We start from the raw sequence: 20,774 nt of genomic DNA on the forward strand, positions 1-20,774 counted from the left end.
TTAGCTTTTTTTTGTTAGGTTTCTTCTGTGTTTTACTTTTAATTCTCGCAATTTCCATAACCCCTGATGAAATAGTATCGTATCTTCAATCTTCCTATTAATCTTTTTTTAACAAACGGTACCTATAACTGAATACAGATTACAAGTAACTTAAAACAAAGCCTCATAGATTATGGGGTGCCGTGCGAATAAGACTCAGATTGCCTGTTCACAAACCGAATCAAAACCCATCAATTACAAATTTCCCTCAAGCTCGGTTCCTTCGTAAACAATTCTCAAGATATTAGCATCAATGAGAACATAAGTGACACTTCACACCTTAAAATTTGCGTGTAATAAGGTACACGACGGCTGTGTTTAGGCTCCCATGAATATTCATGCCACGATCGACGCACGCCTTCACTTTATTCCGTGTAAACACGCGTACGTGTCCTTTCGAGTTTGTCTTGTATTACACAAATAGAGATCTACATCGTTCTTATAAATATCTACAATAATTACAGATGTGGAAGGCTTTTGAATATGTAAGATACACACACAAACATGTGGGTGTTGTAAGATATTTTGAAGAGAACCTGGGTCCGCCCACATTGCTGGGAGGAACCCTATGTGCCTATTTAAATTCAGATCACGGTCTATCCGTATGCCTAATTTCGTTAGAATCCGTTCAATGGTGTGCCTAACAAGTTAGTATTCGTCCTCATAAACAATCGCTGTTAACTGTAAGATTTTATGTGTATGATGTAGTTTTGGAGCTTGTCTACGTAAAAGTACGTATTTACTTTTTTATGGAATAGTAGGCAAACGGGCAGACGGATCACCTGGTAGTAAGCGCACAGCACCGCCTATGGACACCCGCAACACCAGAGGAGACACAGGTGCGTTGCCGGCCTTACTATTACCTTTTTACAAAATATAAAACCATGTTATTGATTTACAAAACGTTTATTTTCCTTCTGTCGTCCATTGAACAGCAATATTTACATGCGTCACATTTCATTTACAAGCAAACTTTGACTTAATTCTAAATCTATATAAAATCATCAGTTCTCACTACGAATAAGCTTACAACAATGTAATATAACGGATAATCCGAATACTTCGACAAAAATCGGTCCAGCTAATACATTTTTAACTTTATTCGAAAGGAATATGGTTGAAAATCGATCAATGCATTTTGACTAATTTTTGTCGAAGTTGCTGGGGCTGGACTACTTTGGCGTTTTAAAAGTTGTTTTATAGCTACAGCTATCTCATGTAGACTTTCTTTAATAAGTATATTTTCAATTATAATGCTTTGTAATAAAATCGAAAGACCCGAACTCACCCGGTATCTTTACCTTTTCTGTAGTAAAGATACCACTAGACTGCTTTGGATAGTCTAAGGTAGCAAGCAACCAACAATTACCTATCTAATCTGTCTCTATCCTAAACTGATGAAATGGATATGTAAAAGCTGGAGGGTCCAGGGTATTTACCTATATTACTCAGTCCCTACCAGCACCATGCAACGTATTTTCAGATATAATACGACTAGTAGACATTACTTAGAAGTAAAGTACATACAATCAATGTTAGGTTTCGAAATACGTTCGATAACGGAATAAGGCCCTTTCCACACGCTCCGGTTGGCGGTTATCCGGCGGCAAATTTAAGTTAAAACGTACCGGAATATGCGAAAGCTAACGCACATAACTAAATATACTTCGCCACTAGATTCCCGGCTCCAACTATACGCCAACAGAAACGTGTGAAAAGGCCCTTAAGTGGTAATTTCTCGCTTGATTTTTTTTTATTCAATTGTTTGTGGAATGAGAAAAGCAATACACAGCAAACAACCAGAGCATGGACACGTTAAAAAAGAATACAAAATTAATTACCCACAATAGGAGTGAAGTTTACTTTTACTGTTCATCATTTGGCGCTAGTGTAGCTTTGAGTCCTGTTGGAGATTAGGGTAATCATTGAAACAATATAACTTCTTCTACAACTTCTAGCAATTCTATTATGTATGTCTAATAGTCTTCCAAAATAGTTTTTCTCTTTATATTAATCGCGATTTCAATTTAAACATGTCCACTACGGTAGTAACAACTATATATCTGTATAATTTAACTCGTCTTTTTATATTTTTCTGCTAAGTTAACCGAGCATACTGTGGGGACTTGACTAACATTGAACGTTAAGAAATAATAATAATAACAAAGCCATACGTATATCACTCCTACCGAACAATATACGGATGTAAGCATTAGGGGTAAGAATGGCAACGTTTTGTCTAAGCCCCAGAGCGCATGAATAGCATTATCGTACACACAAAGTACTATTAAACCATATAAATATAAAGACTCTATTTGCCTCAACATAGGCAAGCGAAGTACTCTTATCCTCCTACCGCCTTTAACTTTTGCAGGTTCATATAAAGTTCTAATATTAACAAAAGCTAAAGCTACATGTGTCAATAATATGAAAAACTTAATGGAGAATAAATTCTTTGGATATAGCAGTGGGAATAGAGAATAGTTTCCGACTGTTGTTAAAATTAAAAATTGTTTGCCGTCAACGTCGCCCAGTACTGAGAGGAAACTGTAACAAAAAGAGTTTTTATTGCTTTAAATTTTTCCTGAAGGACTAGAGAGTTGAATTATATGAAAACTTGCAAGTTCTCAGTTTTAATTCATATCCATTCATATACTGACAAATTTTCGAAAAACCGAAAAAAGCTCTGCAGTACTTCCTTCGACCCAGGAATCGAACCCGAGACCCACCCCGAGTCGCACTTGAAACCACTCGGCCAACGAGGCGGTCAATTAATATTATAATTCTTGTAAATATAATGTTTACGTACGTCAACGGCACCAGGATCATCAGTATGGCCTTTTCATGAACGTGCCAGCCGAACAAAAAGGAGCAAGCCGCACAGACCACCATACACCTGATTATACAAAAATAAATATATAATTAGAAACACTTTACACCTTGAAATTACGTACTATGCATACAATACACGTAGAAATGTCTTGGATCATGGTCTTAGACCAATCACGTTGCATTAGCCGACTCACGAATTCGTGATTTGGGTGGCCACATCGTGATGTGCCCTCATAATCGACAAAAAGGAAATATACATAAAAAAGAATGCTTCTGTGAATAAATAGTATTAATTTACTTGATTAATAGGTCTATTTATACAGCACGCGTGAATTTTTAACCGACTTCAATCAGAGGAGGTTCTCAGTTTGACCTGTATACCTATAAGTATGTACGAGTATGTAGATATGTATGTTTGTGCGCAATTATCTCGCGTTTGGCTGAACCGATTTTGTTTCAGTTCATTTTTCAGCATAATAGTTTTGAGACTTTGGAGCAGGTTTTAGGGATATTATATAATTTAAAAAAATGGAGGCAGTAAAGAAAATTTAAGGCGGTTGGTTCCATAATTAACAAAAAAAAAATTCATGTACTATACACAGCACTCACACGCAATAGCAAGATACTCACAAGCGGTTTACGAGCTGCTTTCCTGCTCGAAATATATGGATGCACTGTAATATAAACTACTGGACAGAAATTCATAACATACCTTACAAAACTTAACACCCTGTATCTTCTATCAGCGCACAAATGCCACAGTTTAATGAGTGCTGGTATCATCGTCACGACAGTTAGAACTATGGTCATGGTTGGAGTGATTGATGGTAACACTGCATGGTCGTACTGCTGTACCAGTCCTCCCGTCATGGACGCTTCAGCTCTTGGGATCCGCAGTAGTCCTAATTTTGTACCTAATATAAAATACAAAAATTATCATACAACTACTTACCTCTTGGAAAAATATTGTTTATAATTTCTTTATTGCTATGCTCTGCAAGTGTGACCATCATACATGGAATTTGGGAGGCAAATAAAAGGTTTGAAAAAAGTAATGTTGGGTGGGTTCTATCATCATGCTCTAGTCTGAAATTAGCTTTTTTAATTAGGTTTTTTAAGCTTTAACCCAAAAACAAGTAATGGTACATAAGGCATATATTAATATGGCATTCTCTCCCAACTATTTACAGATGAATATCTGCATTTCTTTACCCAACTATGAAGGCATTGCTAACAAATATTTTCTACATTTTAAATGTTAATGTATTTTATTCTTACCAATAGTTTGTAGAACCTTATCAACAAAGTTGTATATCGCCCAAAAGTTAGGTGCCCAATAAGCATGACATAATCCTCTTTTGAAGGGAAATAGCCTCGAAAGAATCTGTAGACAAAATTAAACAATAAAACAAAAAGTATTGCGGATTGCATTTGCCTTTAAAAGCTAATCATTTGAATTATTATATCCAATTTAATGCTATATTCATAATATATGTTACCTGTGGAATATGATAAATAAAAGGTCCAAATGAGAGTCCAAAGACAAATATCACTGTGAATGCCAGTTTAAAGAGATTTGTCAAAGAGAATGAGTACCAAGGAGTATGGACACCATCAACTGAAGATATTGTAAAGCAATATGCCCTGAACAAGTACACAATGTACACAGGAGCCACATACAAAAATATGTGCTTCAAATTCAACAGCACTGCAAACCAAAATGCTGCTATCAGACAATTATTCTGAAACAAACAAATTTTTTATAAATATTGAAACATATTGAATTTTTAAATCTAATTCACATGACTGTCTATACATTTAAATTCTCTAATAAAATCTATAAAACTACACAGGTTGCATTTTGTGTATCCTCCTTTCAAATCTTCCCAATCACTGATTCACCAACAACCCTTTTTTTTTTTTTTTTTTTTACAGTGGAAAATCATCCAATGACTTCTCCCGCCTTGGGCGAGGCGAGAGGGAGTGTCAGACTCTTACTGACTAAAAACCATCCCGTTCCTACTCCTCCGAGCCGGAGCCCCGGTAAACCCGCTAGGTTGTCCGCAGCTCCGGATCAGGCATCAGCCCTACTGGGCCCCATCTGTGGTGGTCTGATGGCTCTTAAAAGCGCGCGCGGAACGCGACGCACGGGTCTGGTTCTGGTCGGGCGGCGAGCTACCCTTGCTCGTCGTCCGCAGACCCGCACTTACGGTGGCCGGAGATCGTCGCGCGATCCCCGACGCCCGGAGTGTCTCTCGCGACGGCTGGGGCGTGAAGAGGTTCTTTCTCTCACGCGCCCCGCCTCCTCCAAGCTAGCATGACTGCTTCGCAGAAGGAGGAGACGGCATAGTCCCCCTCGCTCCGCACCATGGCTTGTATCAGTGCCGGACGCGAGAGGGTGCCGTCGCCGACCACATCCCTGAGGACAATGCGGTGCTCAGCCCACGCAGGGCAGACCGCAAGCGTATTTCCACCGTGTTCCGGGCGGTCTTCGCAGTTGACACCCGGGCGTTTTTCCCGCCCAATCAGAAACAGGAAAATACCGAAGCTTCCAATTAAGCACCTGCGTCAGGCGGTAGGTGAGGACGCCGTGCCTCTCTAGCCACTCCTCAAAGAGGGGACTTACCGCTGCAATGACAGCGAGCCCAGCCCTCGGTTGCGACAGTCGCTGTTGCCATTCCGCCATGAGATCGCGCCGGAGCTCGTCCCGCCACGCACTAATCTGGCGCGGCAGACCAACAACCCTTAAATTCCTAATTTCTAAATACTGGTAATGCACTTGTTACCCTTCTGGTGTTTCGGGTGTGCATAGGCGGCGGTGATTGCTCACCATCAGTTGATCCATCTGCTTGCTTACCAGCTTATACCATAAAAAATGTATTATAATAATAACTTACTTCTATTATATGTGATATGGAATATAAAAGAATTCCAAATAAGAATCCATTGTACTGGAAGTGTATGTGGTCTATCATCAACAGACCTGGACAGGACATCAATAATATGAAAACCAGAAGCTTCCCATCACCAATGAAACTGGACAACCTGTAACATTTTTACAAAGATTGTAAGACAAATGTTTTCTAAATACCTAGAGGTATTTTCATTTTGTTATTATTTATTTTATTACTGCAAGCTACAGAAATTTTAAATTTATAAAAGGGTCCTCAAACATAAGTTTCTTCTAAAAAAATCAAATCAATTTTAAAAAATCTGAGTTATACTGACCTCTTTACACTGTAGACATACACAAAATCCAAAAAAATAACGGACAGCCTTTGGAATAGTATAGTCATATCAGATTTGTAGTTCAAATTAGTTAAGTACAGCATTTGCGGGTCGAAATGTTTGGCAACAAATGACATCACAAACTCCAGCCATGCAAAGAATGGTGGGTAATCCAGGGTCCATTCTGAAGTATTGTCATAATACCATTTGTCTAGTGTCAAGTTATGTGTGATAGCCAGCCAGTTTCGATGGACTTCGAAGTCTGTGGAATGACTGAAAATGATGATGATAAAACAATGTTAATAAATCTGATTAATTGAATTTGTACAACTAAAATCCCAACATTGTTAGGTTCCACATAGGTCAATATATATATTAAGTATTTGCTCTACCGGACGTAGACATGTTAATCAATTTTCGATAATCAACATTTGATTATAAGATTATGAAAACTAATAATTAAGCTGGAATTTCAATTCAATTGCGATTTTATACTTACTATAGTGGAATAAATAGTAATTTAACAGTTGTTACAATTACAACTATTTGAGAAATCATTGTAAACAAGCCGGTAGTCTTGATCACTTTTTCAAATGAATAACCCAAACTTTTAACTTGATTTCACAGTGTTATTATTTCATAAATGCACGTTTATTTTCTTGAGAATACTACAGTACCAAGCAGTCGTGTAAGTTCTTCTTACATTTCGACATTTCTTTGCCATACCAACAAATAAATGAGTTTAACCAAATCCTTTTGGATAATTTTACGAATTTTGTTGACGATTTGACGTTTATCTGACATTGACATGACACGGTACAGTTGTTATCAAAAATCTAAATGACATTATTTTTTTACTATACTTGAGTCATTGTATTTTGTCGTAGAGTTTAAGAATAATTTCAGTCCTACACGAATATTTTGTGAATAACAAAAATCATAAAAGTTCCAGACAATAATATCAAATACAACAATTGATAAATTTGCAAGTAATTTGTGTCTCATAATACCATTTTTGCTTGATTCTTGCCCATTACAGTACATATTAGTAAAATACCTAGTAATCTAATCGTGTATTGCGCAGGCCAGTGAGCTCTGAGGTAGGGACATAATAGCCGTGTATCTGTCGTAGATATGTGCAGCCGTATCAACATAGGTGGCAAGGCCCCCAAAAATTTCATATATTTTGTATCCTTTAAAAATGATAAGTATGATCTGCATTAAATGTGCGTCCAAAAGTTAGCAACATTTGACCAACATCCTGTCGGAATGGGGAATCCTACAACAATCGATGTACCCACCACATACAATATTAAACTACGTGTTTTATTCATTGCAATGGAATATTATTACCAGAAATGTTTAGAACAACTAAAATCGCCTTCATCTAAAGATTATAATTTCAATTTAATTTTCTACTAAGTTACGACATGTCATTAGTGATGGCATATCAATATCCATGGGAAATCACCATCTACAGTACAATCACTACAAGCAGTTAGGGTATGATAAAATAAAAGACCAAAGAAATATGAAAAATATAAAAAGAAATATTTTTAATTTGTTTCACAAAATTATATTTAAATATACAACAAAACAAGAGAGAATAAGAATAGAGGTAGTTTTTGAAAAGCTCAGAACATGCAACATAAAATAAAAAGAATCAATATCTTATAGGTATAACAGAATTAAATAGGTAGGTTACCCTATAATTATATAAAAATAATATCAATTTATACCTACATAAAAATAAAGCACCAATCTCAGTAAATATAATTTATACCATAGAGATATTTCTAGGTATATCTGTTAAATTAGAAATAAAATTTTAGTCATCATTTAGTCCAAATAAATCATTAAATATTTGATTTAAGCCAAGTACAGTCATTAACTTCGACAGTTCACTCATGTTGGAATGCTTATTATGCACTGGATTCACAAGACAAAGTTCTTCAAAGCTTGAGAACTTTTTAAAAGTTTTTTCCTCACTAGGCTCAAATATCTCTGTCCTTCGAATCATTATTTTCTTCCAAGTCATTGATTTTATATCTTTCCACCACTCTTTACAATCACTGTGATGTCCTTCAATACAAACAATCCCAGGTTTTCCCGCCAAAAGAAATCCTGTTAACTTCAGTTCTCTTGCTTTCTTTACAATTTCTTCTCTTTTCTTTTTATTATAAATGTGATGAGAATAAATCCAAAGCCTTGCAAATTCATCCTTAGTTTCTTGACTAGATTTTGCTTCTAACATATTGCTTTCTTCTGAAATTACTGCAAATTTATCAACATTTTCTTGCAACCATGAAATGGCTGTATAGAGGCAAACTTCTCCCATATGATTTTCTTTTATGTACTGTGAAAGCTTTGAATTTAAAGCTGATTCATTTTGTCGATTCATTTTATTACATCTAACATATATGTCTGGTTCTTCTTTTGGGTAACAGCTAGGTAAATTTATGAAAATTTCTAACTTGAGTCCATCTACAAGTAGATTTAATTTGAAATCTAGGTGTGGAGGAACATAATCTGTTTTATTGTCTACAAAGTTCCTTATTTCGTTAATAGTATCTTTATCACTTAAAATAATTTCTCCTTGATTTGGGTACATAGATTTCAGTAACTCATATTCATCAATTTGTTGTGATAAGCACTCAACATCAACTTCTCTCATAGTATTTTTTGGAATTACAGCCATTACACTTACAATCTGGCAAATTTTGGGTTCCAATTTATTAGCAATGGGATATTATAGAGTTTTTAACTACCGGACAGTCCTTCGTTAAACAGGAAAGTTATTGTTTATATTCGGAGAAACCACGATAGCCACACAAGCCACAACAATCAACAATGAACTGCCAGAGCCAGAACACAACTGATAAGATGTGCTGATTTATCAAATATCAAGAAATCTGACAGATGACATCAACAATATGGTTTCGACGGTTGCCAAAAAAAGAAAACATTAGAGTCGGATAACTTAATTTTTTATTTATCAAATAAAATGAAAAAGTATTCTGTACACCTACAAAATATGGTTATAATAGCATTGATAATTTATTTCGTCGCCAGAAAATATAGTTCCTTAGATGTGGTTGCCCCTTTGATCGTCTATGGGTGGTTGTAGAATCTGTCAATTGTCAATGCAATACAATGTCAAATTACTGTTTACAATATTTTGAAGCAAAACGGGAACTGTAGCAAGAAATGTTTTAAACAGTAAACTACTATTTCTTGAAGATAAGGAGGACACCCAATACCTGTATTCGTCCATCAAAATTGATACAAAATGTATCACTGCGGCATGCGACAAGTGGGCGAAAGACATGTTGCATATAAAGTAGATTTGATGGTATGGAGTAACCGGCTTGATCTCTTGGCGCTGAGCAATTTCAAAGGTAATAATAGGTATTTTATATTGATCCCACCCAAAGGATACTGAGCGATTAACGAGTACTATATTGCGATAATGTTTAATATTATATTATTTCTAATAAGTAGATGAAAAAGGCTAACCCCATTATATTACATTGATTTCAGGTGAAGTCCAAATTCATAGACTCCACTGGCAAAAAGTATGGAATTTGCCACCTCCCAAAGAAAATGTTACAGTTTGTGCCATGGCTTGGAGGCCTGATGGAAAGGTACTTTTTGTAACTGAATTTTCCTCCTCTTCTGATTAGTTGTCTGAACTATTGAGCCAATGATCTGCACTATTGAAAAAAAGTCACTTAATCCTATTCCCTAAATCCATGCATTTCCAAATTATTCTCCATATCATATCATCAGACTAAAATCGATTTTATTAACTTTACAGGCTCTAGCAATTGGATACAGTTCAGGAGCTGTGTTCATAGTGGATATAGAAGACAAGGAAATACTGGACAGATATGATCTGGAGCAAGAGGATCCTGATGAATTTGATACCAATAGATTTGGTATTACATGCATCACCTGGGCTGTGAGGTCCGAGACACTGGAGAGTGCTACTGATCCTAGTATTTATGTATGTAAAGCACCTTCATCATACTCGAGTATTTAAAAAAAAATCTATGACTATAAATAACTAGAACTCATTAATAATTTTCAGGATGATTCTTCAATATTTTTACAAAACTTACCATCATGTAATGGGAACAGCCAAGGGACTGATGAAAATATCAAAGATTACAAAGAATTCATTCCTCCAAATCAGTTGAATATGTTAATGGTGGGCTATGGGACAGGGTACATTTACTTGAACATATTTGGGCGCTATCCCTTTGGCACAATTCATCTTGCACAGGTTGCTAAAGACGATTTCGGAGAGTACAAAGTACTTGATATTTGTATGTCAGATGACTTCAGTATGATGCAAGTCCTCTATCTGGATAGAATGACTAGCCATCTGTTTGTGTCACTCATAAACACCAGTGTACTGTCAGCTTTTGCTGAAGAAATGTACATAGTAGCTAAGAAGCACGGTGATATTGTTAAAATGATATCATACCTTGATCAGACCATGATTTCAATTACTGAAGCTTGGGAACATATTTTGCTGGAAATGGACACAAAAATGGCTGAGTATGCTGCATCAGTCCCTGAAGGTGGAGTTTCTGCTGATTTATTGGAACTGCTCATGTTGGGTGTGTATTTATTTACTTTATAACTTAATTTATTTATATTATTACAATTAAAATTTAATATTGTATTCCTTTGTTAAAACCAAAAGTCTTTATTTTCTTTTCACAATAAGTGTCATTGTGAAAAGAAAATAAAGAAATTTATTATTATATATTAACTTTTTTTTACAGGGACACCATCAGATGAACTAGAATTATATTTACTCCAGAAATTAACAGTAAATGATTTGAAAAAGTTTGGTAACTCCATAGAATTGAGTTACTCAACTATACAGAAATTGGTCCTCAAACAGTTGAATATAGTGGGACAGAATTTAACATACTATCTTTCTGAACTAAGAGGACTCACTAGGATACCAGATAGATACCAGGTAAGACTTGTATCAACATTTTAGAACATAATTGCAATTATGTCAAGAAATAACAATGTCAAGTTCATAAAATAAAAGTAAATAATAATGTTCCAACTTTTCTTCCAGATTCTGGGTATTGAAGAATCTACAGTAACTGAAGCCATAAGAGCCTGCTGTGCTTTTCTAAATAAATGTCTAGAATTGCAACAGGTCATTGACACATCAATGCGCAACTACAAAGCATTCTTCAGATGGCTTTTTGTGGTTATTGTCAGATTGCTTGGGGAACAAACTCCAAGTGAAATAGTCAAGATTACTCAACAGGAACTTGGTCATATTGCAGAATTCTTATACAACTTTGACAATGTACAAGTTGAGAGTGCAGAAACATTGCCAGATAAACCTGTAAAATTCAACCTTGAGAGATTGGGCCAGTACTTGGAGGACCAAGAGTTAACAATACTGCCTGAAGATGAAGACAATCCATGGCGCAAGTTTCTTAAAGACAACTCCTGTCTACTAAAAGACAATGACACAATATTTTCTTTAGCAGAATTTAAAAAGTTCTCTCTTGTTCAACAGCAACAGCATTTGAAATCAACAGTGGGCCAAGTGTTTGATATTTCGAAAAAAGAAACAGGCAGATATATGTCACCAATATTCAATATAAAATGTTACGAAGACAAATCTGATGGGAAACTAAGTGAAAACTTGAAAATTTGTCAAGCCTATTACGATTCTGAAAGTAGCTTTGTGACAGCATTTGTAGATTCTAATAATGTAAATGATGGAATACATTTCATGTCTATAAAAATAAAAGATAAGGCATGCTCAGTGACTGCAATGAAATACACTTTCTCAACTCTTATTTTAGGAGATAAAAAGCCTGATGATGAGCTTTTATCAGTATTGGACTTGCAATTCTATTCTCCTGAATATCTATCAGTCTTGACGTCACATCCTCGCAATGAAGAAAGTTCTATATTTATTCAATTGCCATTAGGAATCATTCAAGTAAATGCTCCTGAATGTGTTTTAAAACCAAAACTATTTTTGTTCAATGAGAAAGTTAATAAAAAGAACATTTCAACTTTGATTGAAACAGGTGTTTTCAAAGTGTTGGATAAAATGGATGGCTTTCGGATAGCAGTGTCAGGGGGTCGCAAAGTAGCTGTTGTCCTTTCTAAAAGTTACAGGAAAGTGAGAGTGTTTGAGATGGAGATTGATGGTGATGATGAAGAAGATGAAACATTGGACACTACAACACAGTCACAAAGTACTAATGACCAGTCCACAATATCTGAAAAACAAAGTACAAGCACTGCAGCAGCTGATGTTACTTTCTGAAAATATTTCAAAGTTTCATCACTAACATTATGTTTTTAGAATAAGTAAAATAAATGCAATTGTAAACTAAAATAGAAACATTTTATTTGTACAGTATACTAGTCTTACTACTAACTAGAATACATCTTAATTTACATATGAGAATTTACTTACTGAGAGAATTTACAAAATTGATTTTCTACACTAGTATTGGTTTGCTTATCACAAGTATGAAAGTATAACAAATTTTATTTACTTTTTATAACTAAATCAGACTTGCATTTGGTGACTTAATTTGTATATTTTCAAACACTGAATTAAAGTCTGTATCTAAACCTTGATTGTCTATACCATAGAGTAGATGTTCAGATGATTGATTCCTACTTGGGCCTGCGACTGGCTGGCTAAGTTGTCTTGGTGGTTGTGTCGGAGTGGTGGTTCGGTTGTATATCTCGTCTCCTTCACCGTCATCATCCTCTACTTCATCCACTGTAAATTTAATTTACAGGGTTAAGATATAAATGTCATTTTGCAATAACAGTTCAACTTTTTACAATCACAAATTACCTGGTACAATTCCTCTGCCCTCATATCTCTTCCAATCTTTTCTCAAGTTATAGTAAAGCACAGCGCAGCCAATAATCACCACAATAGACACAATAATTGCAATTAGTTTCACTGCATCTATAGCCGTAAATGCTGAACCACTGACTATCATATCCACTTGTCCCACAGTGTAACCAATCCCATTGACTTTCTTAGAAATACAGTGGTAGTACCCAGAATCTCTGGCAGACACATCCTAAAAACAATTATGTAATTATAGGCAACAAAATAAACAAAAAATGACAAAAATATTTATGACAATCTAAATTTGTCCCTTGACATTGTTTAACCTTGAGCAGTTATCTGTTAATATATTAGTTTGTACACTTACATGAATGTGCAGTTTCCCAGAGAGAACTTCATACTTATATTTCTGTTCGTTGTACACATTGCCAGGACCAATTACGTCTGTGCCATTGAAAAGCCAGAACATAAAGTTGTGATCCACATCATTGCTGTGGCAATTTAGAACTGCAGTACTACCAGCTGGAATCTCAGTCACAGTCAACTGTTTTATCTCAGGAATACTATCACGCATTGAATGCATCTTGAAATAGTTATCTTCTGGTTAAACCTCCAAAGGAATTATTATATCACCAAATATTTCAACGCAGCCACAAATGATTTGACATGTGCAAACATACTCAGTCTCAATGAATGTGTGCCAAGTTTAAAATTATCTACATCACTCCTTGTCACATGCTTCACCTTCAGTTGAGTTTATATAGTCCAAAATAGCAGAAAACTTGTGTTTTCATAGTTTATAGCTTCACATTTTAGTACCTACTGCTTCCACTTGAGTGTTTTATCAAATGCATGAAAACTTCCACACAAAGCACCGGTAATAACATCCAAATAGGAGTCATAACAACGTATATTGGCAGGTTTACTCTAGTGTATTCTAATTTGATGCATATGATAATTTGTGCTGCCATTTTTAAACCTATTGCAGCTATGTACCACACATTTTTGTTTATAGTCCCTCTAAATCTTTCTATACCATTCCTACAGTGTGAAATCATATGGAATAACACGTAAATTAATAAAATACTATCATAAACCCACATCGGTATGAAAACAATAAACCAATTCCAGTGAGTCCTCGATTCTAGTCTTAGACATAGTAGTATTAAAAATACTAAGAAAATAAACCACGTAAATAGAGCTCTATGTAAAATAGCCATTATTTTATTACTCAAACTCTTAACTAAAAATAGATATTTCTATAATAGGTCAAAATTCTGGAAAGCAGAAGATCGATCGTTCGTTGGCAAGACAAATTGACATTATTGACATTGACAAATGACATTATGTCAAACTAATGACACTGTTGAAACCACAGACTACAGTACTGTATTTTTTTAATCGTTGCTGGTTTAGCCATCAAGCATACACTTTAATTTTAAATCTAGTAACACAAACCTGAACAGATAATTTTTGAGTTTGACGTTTGATTTGACTTTGACATTTAATTTTAATGAAAATCTGCTATTCTCGCGGTGTGTCTGTTTTTCTATAAATTGCATTGAAATACAACTTTCAATACTATAAAACCCATTTAACGCTTAATATCGTGCCATAGTTTAACACCAGCTAAAATGGCTTCGCCCTTAGAACAGTTTGTGGATAATGTTAGGACTATGTCGGCATCAGGTAAGTAGATTTTTCAAACTTGTTTTGCTATTCAAAATGTTGAACTTGTTTACAGTATGTTGTGCTTACAGGTTCTTTTCGTGAGTTGTGCGAAGTAATAGGAAAGTCGGATGAGGTTTTACAAAGGAACACTGCACATCTTTCTACAGTTTTAGAGACACTGGATATTCAGCAACATTCTTTAGGAGTCTTAGCAGTCCTTGTCGCAAAATTCTCACTTCAACAGGTATACTAGTTATAGAATAAGTTTAATTTGTACTGTAATGACTGGACTTATAACAAAATTCTTATTTCCAATCAGGGTGCTGATGTAGACAAATCGACAATGTTCAAACAGATTCATGATTTTATAACCAACTGCAATGGAGAGCAAGTGAGATTTTCACCAGAATTATGTATGTAACATTAATATAATTGGAATTTTATTTAATACATAATTGGAATTTTATTTAATACATATAGCTACTCTTAACTAACAACAATAATAACTTTCAGATGCCGAGCTGTGTCATCAGTTAACAAATTACTTGGTAGAAATAAAGCAACCAATCAGAGGGATTGAAATCTTGAAGAAAGCTATTAGGAAGATACAGCTCTTTGATTCACAGCTAACATCTATCCATGCAGATCTTTGCCAACTCTGCTTACTCTCAAAATGCTTGAAACCTGCTTTAGAGTTCTTGGATACTGATGTTACTGGTATTGGATCTGAGGTAAATGTTTATTTAGTAAACTTTATAAAGAAAATTGTAATAGATGTAGGTATAGTTATCAATTAATAATTATCTGACACAAGGTCTCATTGGATTCCTACTACTTGTAAACCAGAAAGACTTTATCAGATTTAAGATACCTATCAGAAATCTTCATGGTTAAGTGGGTACATGTTTATTGTGAACATATAATTATGTAAAAAAATCTAATCATAATTGTCTTATTTTTTTCTAGCTCGGTGGTAACAATGACTCGAAACATTTCCTTCTGTACTACTACTATGGAGGCATGATCTACACTGCAATGAAGAACTACGATAGAGCTTTGTATTTCTTTGAAGTAGTGGTCACAGTGCCAGCAATGGTGGTATCTCACATCATGTTAGAAGCTTATAAGAAGTACATATTGGTCTCATTTATTCTACATGGAAAGGTATTTGTTTACACTCTTAATACTTATAAAATTCCCATAGTATGTTAGCAAACAAGTAATGCAAATAACAGCCAGTTCATAATATAAGGCTCAGATATTCAGCTGGATAAAGCTCTGTCCCCTACACTAAACTCTTATTGGTGTAATTGACAATTTTGTTATTGCTGTTACAATAACACACAATGTTTTAAAAATACTATGAAAATGCATGATATTAAAAAGTATTCCTTTTCTTACAGATACTACCAATGCCAAAGTATGCTTCACAAGTAGTGTGTCGCTTCCTGAAGCCTCTGTCAGCAGCTTACCATGAGCTGGCTACTTCTCAGCATGCTGCTATCAAACATCGCGATACCTTCATTAGGGACAAAAATATGGGCCTAGTGAACCAAGTAAGATGATCCATTATAATTACTTTACTAGGTACACCAAAACCAATATTACCTTACTACTGGCAGCTACAGTCTTCTACAGTAAAACCTTCCACATCACATAATACACAATTACAAAAATCCATGTGGTAATGTTAATGCTAATAATTAATTTTGATTTATATTTATAAGAAGAAGATAAAACAACTTATATAATGTTAACTATAAGACCAAAATGAGTAACTCGTATAATAACTGTTTGTATGCTTTCAGGTTTTAAGTTCTATGTACAAAAAGAACATTCAGAGGTTGACAAAGACATTTTTAACACTTTCATTGAGTGATGTCGCTGCTCGAGTGCAGCTCACTGGACCATCACAAGCTGAGAGTTACATTCTTAACATGGTGAGTTAATTCCTTCCTAAATATTCTTATTTACGGCTAAGTATGTTCTCAGTTTCTTATTGAAAAGGTGCCAGTTAACTTTTATTTCTTTAAAATGTACTTTTGTACTCAAAATCACCAATATAATTTAAGTGTTTTCAAACACCAGAGTTTTATATAATTACAATAGCTACAATACATACTGATAAAGAACTATGCAGTAATGTGGTACTATAATCATCATAAAACTAATATTTAATTAACACTACATGTGATTTTGTTCTGCAGATTGAAGAAGGTGAAATATATGCAATGATTAATCAAAAAGATGGAATGGTAGTGTTCTTGGACAGTCCGGAGAAATATGCGTCGCCTGAAACTTTATGTGTGCTAGAACAACAAATGGCTGCTTGCACAAAACTGCACCAGTATATTCAAGAGATGGATGAACAGATACAAGTGAATCCACAGGTGGGTATCTAGATTACTTCCACTGGTGATAAACCAATTAATACAGGAGTGTAGACTCAGTAGACTATGCAATTATAGTTGGGCCATTGCAGCCACATGCAAACTGTGTAATAAGTAATTTTTATCAGACGTCTCACTCTCACTTATGAAAATTGTGAATGATAGTCATTTGCATGTTTGTAATGGCACAATTATAGTCAGAAAAAAAGAAGGGGGAAGATGCATACTAAAATGTTGCCAACAGTGGTTTTCAGTCATCTAAATAATTATATTTCTGTTTTCAGTACATCAAGAAATCAGTAGGCAGCCACGATGAAGATATACCAGCCACCAGTCAGAATTCCAAAACCACTTATTCTATGTAAACTTATTTATAGATACTCATTTTTTAATAAATAGCTTTGTAATTAAAACACATTGTTGTTTGACTATAATACATCCCTATCCCAGTTTATTCCACAACATCTAAAAAAGAAATTATATAATTATATTAAACATCTTAAAAAAACAACAGACAACAAAAAATGGAATATTAAAGCACAATATAAACAAAAATATTTACAAAGCCTCATGAACTGCCTCTGTGAATGCTTTCATACTTTCCAGAGGCGTTTGTGGTGTGATCCCATGTCCCAAGTTGGCTATGTATCGCTTTTTACCAAACTTTTGAACCATATCTATTGTCATTTTAGTGATTTCCTCCTGAAACACAAAAAGTATGTAATAAAAATAATGTAATCTACACATTTGGTCTCATAAATAAAGGGTTTTAAAGTTAAAAAGTATTACTCACTGGAGTCTTATACAAATCCTGTGGATCAAGATTGCCTTGTAGAGTGATGTTATCACCGACAATCTTTCTTGCTTCTTCTGGGTCTACAGTCCAGTCTAACCCAACAGTCTCATATCCTAATCCAGTCTGAACATCAAGGTATGGTCCACCACCTTTGGCAAATACAGTCTGTAAACAGAATAAATAGGTTTGAATCAAATAGGATTGAGATTGTTATACCTTTCAATAAGTTAGGAAAAACATATAAAAAAAATATTAATACTTTTTTACATAATTAAAACATTTTTTTTTACTAAAGCTTACCATAGGAACTTGTTCCAGTTTTTTCGCATCAATTTTATTTTTGACGCCACTTCTAATATCTTTTAGATATGGAGCAGAAAACTCAACAAACTGATCTCTGTTCAGATGATCAGCACTTGACTCAAATACTTGCAGTAACTGAGCTCCACTCTCCACCTGTAAGAACATAAGTTTTTGTAAAAATTCCACCTGAACAAATAGTTATTGCAAAGTTCAGTATTTAGCCTTGAATTTTTGAGACTGTAGATAGGATGACCTCCTTATCATAGAGGTCATTTTTGTAAACATTAGAACATTATTGGGTGACAATTTGCTAGTTTTAAAGTTAAAAAGTACAGTATTATTTTGATGTTGAGGCATGATTACCAACTTATAAAAACTACTTACTTTCTTAGTTTAGAAAGAAGATTAACTAAGAAATTTATTTAGAAAGAAGTGCAGTAAAAATACATTACCTGCATAATTAAATAGTCTATAATAACTCTGGTAAGTAGACTGAGCAGTTTGTGAACATCCTTGGGATATTTTTCTAACCATTCCTTAGTTTTGGACATTGTCTTACTGCCGCCACCTTCAATCATGTATCCCATCAACGTAAACTGAAATTTTCCAAACATTTTTTTAAAATTAATTGTGAGAAAACACTTATCACGACAATATTGACATAAATTATTAATAGAAATTATATAAGTGAGCATAAATGATAATAATACTTTGTAGTGAATATCATGATGACTTGATGTTTTTTATTAGGTAACTATTTATAATAAATAATGACTTGAATGTATTCCAACTTACTGGAGCTCCAGTGAAACCAATCAATGGTACTTTGCCCTCGATTCTATGCCTAGTTAAAGTAATGGCTTTGCCAACATATAGAAGTCGGTCAACAGCACCTTCCTCTTTTAAATTATCAATTTCTGATGGATCTTGAAGTGGACTGGGAAATACAGGGCCCTGAAACATCAAAGTTATTTGTTAAAAAGGTTTTATTCATTTTACTGATTATTTATTCTTGATAAAGGTATACTTACAACACCTGGGTGCATTTCTACTATCATTCCGAGTGCTTGTGGAATAACGAGAATGTCACTGAATATAATTGAAGCATCTAAGTGTGGATATCTTCTCAATGGCTGCAAGGTCACCTCGCAAGCCAACTCAGGTGTTCTGCACACCGTAAAGAAATCATGCTTTGACCTCACTTCCTGAAATTCTGGAAGATATCTGCCGGCCTGCCGCATTACCCATACCGGAACTTTATCTACTTCTTTTCCGAGAGCAGCACGAAGCAGACGGTCATTTTTTAGTTCTGGAAAATTCTGTTAATATTCTGTATTGTAGTTGAAGTTGTTACAGTAAAATATTTATGTAATTTAATACAAAGTAGTGTTACAAAACTCACCTTTGGTATGAATTCGACGTTTTTGTCTTCCATTTTTGATACCGTTTCAAATATCAAACAAAGATTACTCGGCAAAAGTAGTACTATAATAATTAATTGCCAAATAATTGCTGTTAAAAAAGGAAACGAAGTTATTACAGTTTTCGAATCACGAACATACACAACTCCAGACATCGACCGACCGATAGACAGTGACAATGACAAGCAACTCTTGTAATTTTGTTGAATTGACACTGACATTTGATATTTCTACTCTTGCAACATTATCAATCGATAAATGAGTAGATGAGACAAGGTATGAAAATCTCCAATTAAAACACGTTTTATAATTAATACAAAAATTAATTAGTTTATACATAATGTAATTTTCAAATTTTGTATCTTTAAAACGTAAAATAAAATTGTATTGCCCTGTGTGATTCGTGCTTTGCGCCACAGATGGCGCTCGTATCCTATGCCTGGATAACTGGTAAGACTGGTTACATCTTTGCACTTGGTAGTCCGGGTTCGACCCTTTGGTTAGATCAATTACCTACAGAAAGTATTAGAAAACAATGGATTGGAATTAAAAGGTTAGCCTGTTAGTTTAGGCCTAGGTAACTTTCAATTTAATTCTCGTAAAGACGTATAGGTATCTAAGTATTAGGTACACACACTGGCAACTCGCACACGTAGCTAGAGGTACCTATGAATTTGCAAGAAATGCTTTTAATATGCAGCTATACTAATATATTCGCTTAACATAACCTTCTCCAACGAGATAATAAACTACAACTTTTATTCATGAAAAGTTTCTTGCAATGCAAACAATACTTATAGAATTAGTAAGTAGGTAGATTGTCAAATAACTATGTAACTGGACAATTGTACGATTCTTTATACCTAACTCTACCTACCTACCTCCTACCTATAAGCCAGGGACACACAATTGACCGAAGACATAGGTTTAGAAAGAAAATATCCAATGTTTGCGAGTCGCCTCATCTACCTGCCCTCACTTTTCTATCAAAACGAAAAAAAAAAATACAAATGAGCGGAGGCCTACGATAACGCAATGGTTTTTGTGAAGCGACACAGGGCGACCTTTTACAATATCTATAGATTTTTTGTATCAAACCTTTATACCACTTTCCTAATAAACTTTATTCGCCTAACATAAAAGGGACAGGTCCCGACTTTGAAATAACGTTTGAAATTTAAAATTCGTTGTGTAGATATTTATCAAACCGCATTTTATAAAAA

The 20,774-nt window shown here is 34.6% G+C and overlaps 7 protein-coding genes across 7 annotated transcripts; 2 read left to right on the forward strand and 5 right to left on the reverse strand.

Annotated features, from left to right (window-relative positions):
- Positions 1 to 926: 926 nt before the first annotated feature.
- LOC118263245 (probable dolichyl pyrophosphate Glc1Man9GlcNAc2 alpha-1,3-glucosyltransferase) lies at positions 927 to 6,907 on the reverse strand. Its single transcript, XM_035575080.2, has 8 exons — positions 6,599 to 6,907; positions 6,100 to 6,372; positions 5,769 to 5,916; positions 4,371 to 4,613; positions 4,150 to 4,255; positions 3,584 to 3,785; positions 2,849 to 2,935; positions 927 to 2,586 (listed from the first exon to the last, which is right to left on the reverse strand). The coding sequence occupies exons 1-8, from the start codon at positions 6,655 to 6,657 to the stop codon at positions 2,112 to 2,114; spliced, it is 1,593 nt and encodes a 530-aa protein (XP_035430973.2). The 5' UTR covers positions 6,658 to 6,907; the 3' UTR covers positions 927 to 2,111.
- A 719-nt stretch (positions 6,908 to 7,626) lies between these two features.
- On the reverse strand, positions 7,627 to 8,974 carry LOC118263241 (RWD domain-containing protein 2B). Its single transcript, XM_035575075.2, has one exon. The coding sequence runs from the start codon at positions 8,795 to 8,797 to the stop codon at positions 7,928 to 7,930; it is 870 nt and encodes a 289-aa protein (XP_035430968.2). The 5' UTR covers positions 8,798 to 8,974; the 3' UTR covers positions 7,627 to 7,927.
- Positions 8,975 to 9,162: 188 nt separating this feature from the next.
- LOC118263244 (anaphase-promoting complex subunit 4) lies at positions 9,163 to 12,499 on the forward strand. Its single transcript, XM_050705659.1, has 6 exons — positions 9,163 to 9,497; positions 9,640 to 9,743; positions 9,917 to 10,105; positions 10,190 to 10,724; positions 10,893 to 11,092; positions 11,201 to 12,499. The coding sequence occupies exons 1-6, from the start codon at positions 9,389 to 9,391 to the stop codon at positions 12,419 to 12,421; spliced, it is 2,358 nt and encodes a 785-aa protein (XP_050561616.1). The 5' UTR covers positions 9,163 to 9,388; the 3' UTR covers positions 12,422 to 12,499.
- LOC118263242 (uncharacterized) lies at positions 12,481 to 13,553 on the reverse strand. Its single transcript, XM_035575076.2, has 3 exons — positions 13,338 to 13,553; positions 12,968 to 13,202; positions 12,481 to 12,889 (listed from the first exon to the last, which is right to left on the reverse strand). Exons 1-3 carry the CDS (start codon positions 13,551 to 13,553, stop codon positions 12,666 to 12,668), a joined length of 675 nt encoding a protein of 224 aa, XP_035430969.1. The 3' UTR covers positions 12,481 to 12,665.
- A 229-nt stretch (positions 13,554 to 13,782) lies between these two features.
- Positions 13,783 to 14,190, reverse strand: LOC118263243 (transmembrane protein 60). Its single transcript, XM_035575077.2, has one exon. It carries the CDS (start codon positions 14,188 to 14,190, stop codon positions 13,783 to 13,785), a length of 408 nt encoding a protein of 135 aa, XP_035430970.1.
- Positions 14,191 to 14,458: 268 nt separating this feature from the next.
- On the forward strand, positions 14,459 to 17,446 carry LOC118263240 (COP9 signalosome complex subunit 3). Its single transcript, XM_035575074.2, has 9 exons — positions 14,459 to 14,659; positions 14,731 to 14,885; positions 14,961 to 15,054; positions 15,155 to 15,372; positions 15,608 to 15,805; positions 16,045 to 16,197; positions 16,450 to 16,581; positions 16,849 to 17,031; positions 17,316 to 17,446. Exons 1-9 carry the CDS (start codon positions 14,605 to 14,607, stop codon positions 17,394 to 17,396), a joined length of 1,269 nt encoding a protein of 422 aa, XP_035430967.2. The 5' UTR covers positions 14,459 to 14,604; the 3' UTR covers positions 17,397 to 17,446.
- A 2-nt stretch (positions 17,447 to 17,448) lies between these two features.
- LOC118263767 (uroporphyrinogen decarboxylase) lies at positions 17,449 to 19,729 on the reverse strand. Its single transcript, XM_050705660.1, has 7 exons — positions 19,533 to 19,729; positions 19,162 to 19,449; positions 18,926 to 19,084; positions 18,583 to 18,726; positions 18,128 to 18,283; positions 17,825 to 17,992; positions 17,449 to 17,733 (listed from the first exon to the last, which is right to left on the reverse strand). The coding sequence occupies exons 1-7, from the start codon at positions 19,704 to 19,706 to the stop codon at positions 17,590 to 17,592; spliced, it is 1,233 nt and encodes a 410-aa protein (XP_050561617.1). The 5' UTR covers positions 19,707 to 19,729; the 3' UTR covers positions 17,449 to 17,589.
- Positions 19,730 to 20,774: the final 1,045 nt, after the last annotated feature.

The sequence above is a fragment of the Spodoptera frugiperda genome, chromosome 27 (genome assembly GCF_023101765.2).
Source record: "Spodoptera frugiperda isolate SF20-4 chromosome 27, AGI-APGP_CSIRO_Sfru_2.0, whole genome shotgun sequence".
NCBI lineage: Eukaryota > Metazoa > Arthropoda > Insecta > Lepidoptera > Noctuidae > Spodoptera > Spodoptera frugiperda.

Bases quoted from the DNA above. Each gene is read 5' to 3' on its own strand.
- LOC118263245 (XM_035575080.2), bottom strand. From the start codon at position 6,657: ATGATTTCTCAAATAGTTGTAATTGTAACAACTGTTAAATTACTATTT. The intron at 5,917-6,099 runs GTCAGTATAACT...AAAATGTTACAG, and splicing joins TATGTCTACAGTGTAAAGAG to GTTGTCCAGTTTCATTGGTG. The intron at 3,786-4,149 runs GTAAGAATAAAA...ATTTTATATTAG, and splicing joins TAAGGTTCTACAAACTATTG to GTACAAAATTAGGACTACTG.
- LOC118263242 (XM_035575076.2), bottom strand. From the start codon at position 13,553: ATGCATTCAATGCGTGATAGTATTCCTGAGATAAAACAGTTGACTGTG. The intron at 13,203-13,337 runs GTAAGTGTACAA...AATTGTTTTTAG, and splicing joins CTGGGAAACTGCACATTCAT to GATGTGTCTGCCAGAGATTC. The intron at 12,890-12,967 runs GTAATTTGTGAT...TTAAATTTACAG, and splicing joins GGGCAGAGGAATTGTACCAG to TGGATGAAGTAGAGGATGAT.
- LOC118263243 (XM_035575077.2), bottom strand. From the start codon at position 14,190: ATGGCTATTTTACATAGAGCTCTATTTACGTGGTTTATTTTCTTAGTA.
- LOC118263241 (XM_035575075.2), bottom strand. From the start codon at position 8,797: ATGGCTGTAATTCCAAAAAATACTATGAGAGAAGTTGATGTTGAGTGC.
- LOC118263767 (XM_050705660.1), bottom strand. From the start codon at position 19,706: ATGTCTGGAGTTGTGTATGTTCGTGATTCGAAAACTGTAATAACTTCG. The intron at 18,284-18,582 runs GTAATGTATTTT...ATGTTCTTACAG, and splicing joins TAGACTATTTAATTATGCAG to GTGGAGAGTGGAGCTCAGTT. The intron at 17,734-17,824 runs GTGAGTAATACT...TTTGTGTTTCAG, and splicing joins AGGATTTGTATAAGACTCCA to GAGGAAATCACTAAAATGAC.
- LOC118263240 (XM_035575074.2), top strand. From the start codon at position 14,605: ATGGCTTCGCCCTTAGAACAGTTTGTGGATAATGTTAGGACTATGTCG. The intron at 15,806-16,044 runs GTATTTGTTTAC...CTTTTCTTACAG, and splicing joins CATTTATTCTACATGGAAAG to ATACTACCAATGCCAAAGTA. The intron at 16,582-16,848 runs GTGAGTTAATTC...TTTGTTCTGCAG, and splicing joins AGAGTTACATTCTTAACATG to ATTGAAGAAGGTGAAATATA.
- LOC118263244 (XM_050705659.1), top strand. From the start codon at position 9,389: ATGTATCACTGCGGCATGCGACAAGTGGGCGAAAGACATGTTGCATAT. The intron at 9,744-9,916 runs GTACTTTTTGTA...TTAACTTTACAG, and splicing joins CTTGGAGGCCTGATGGAAAG to GCTCTAGCAATTGGATACAG. The intron at 10,725-10,892 runs GTGTGTATTTAT...TTTTTTTTACAG, and splicing joins ATTGGAACTGCTCATGTTGG to GGACACCATCAGATGAACTA.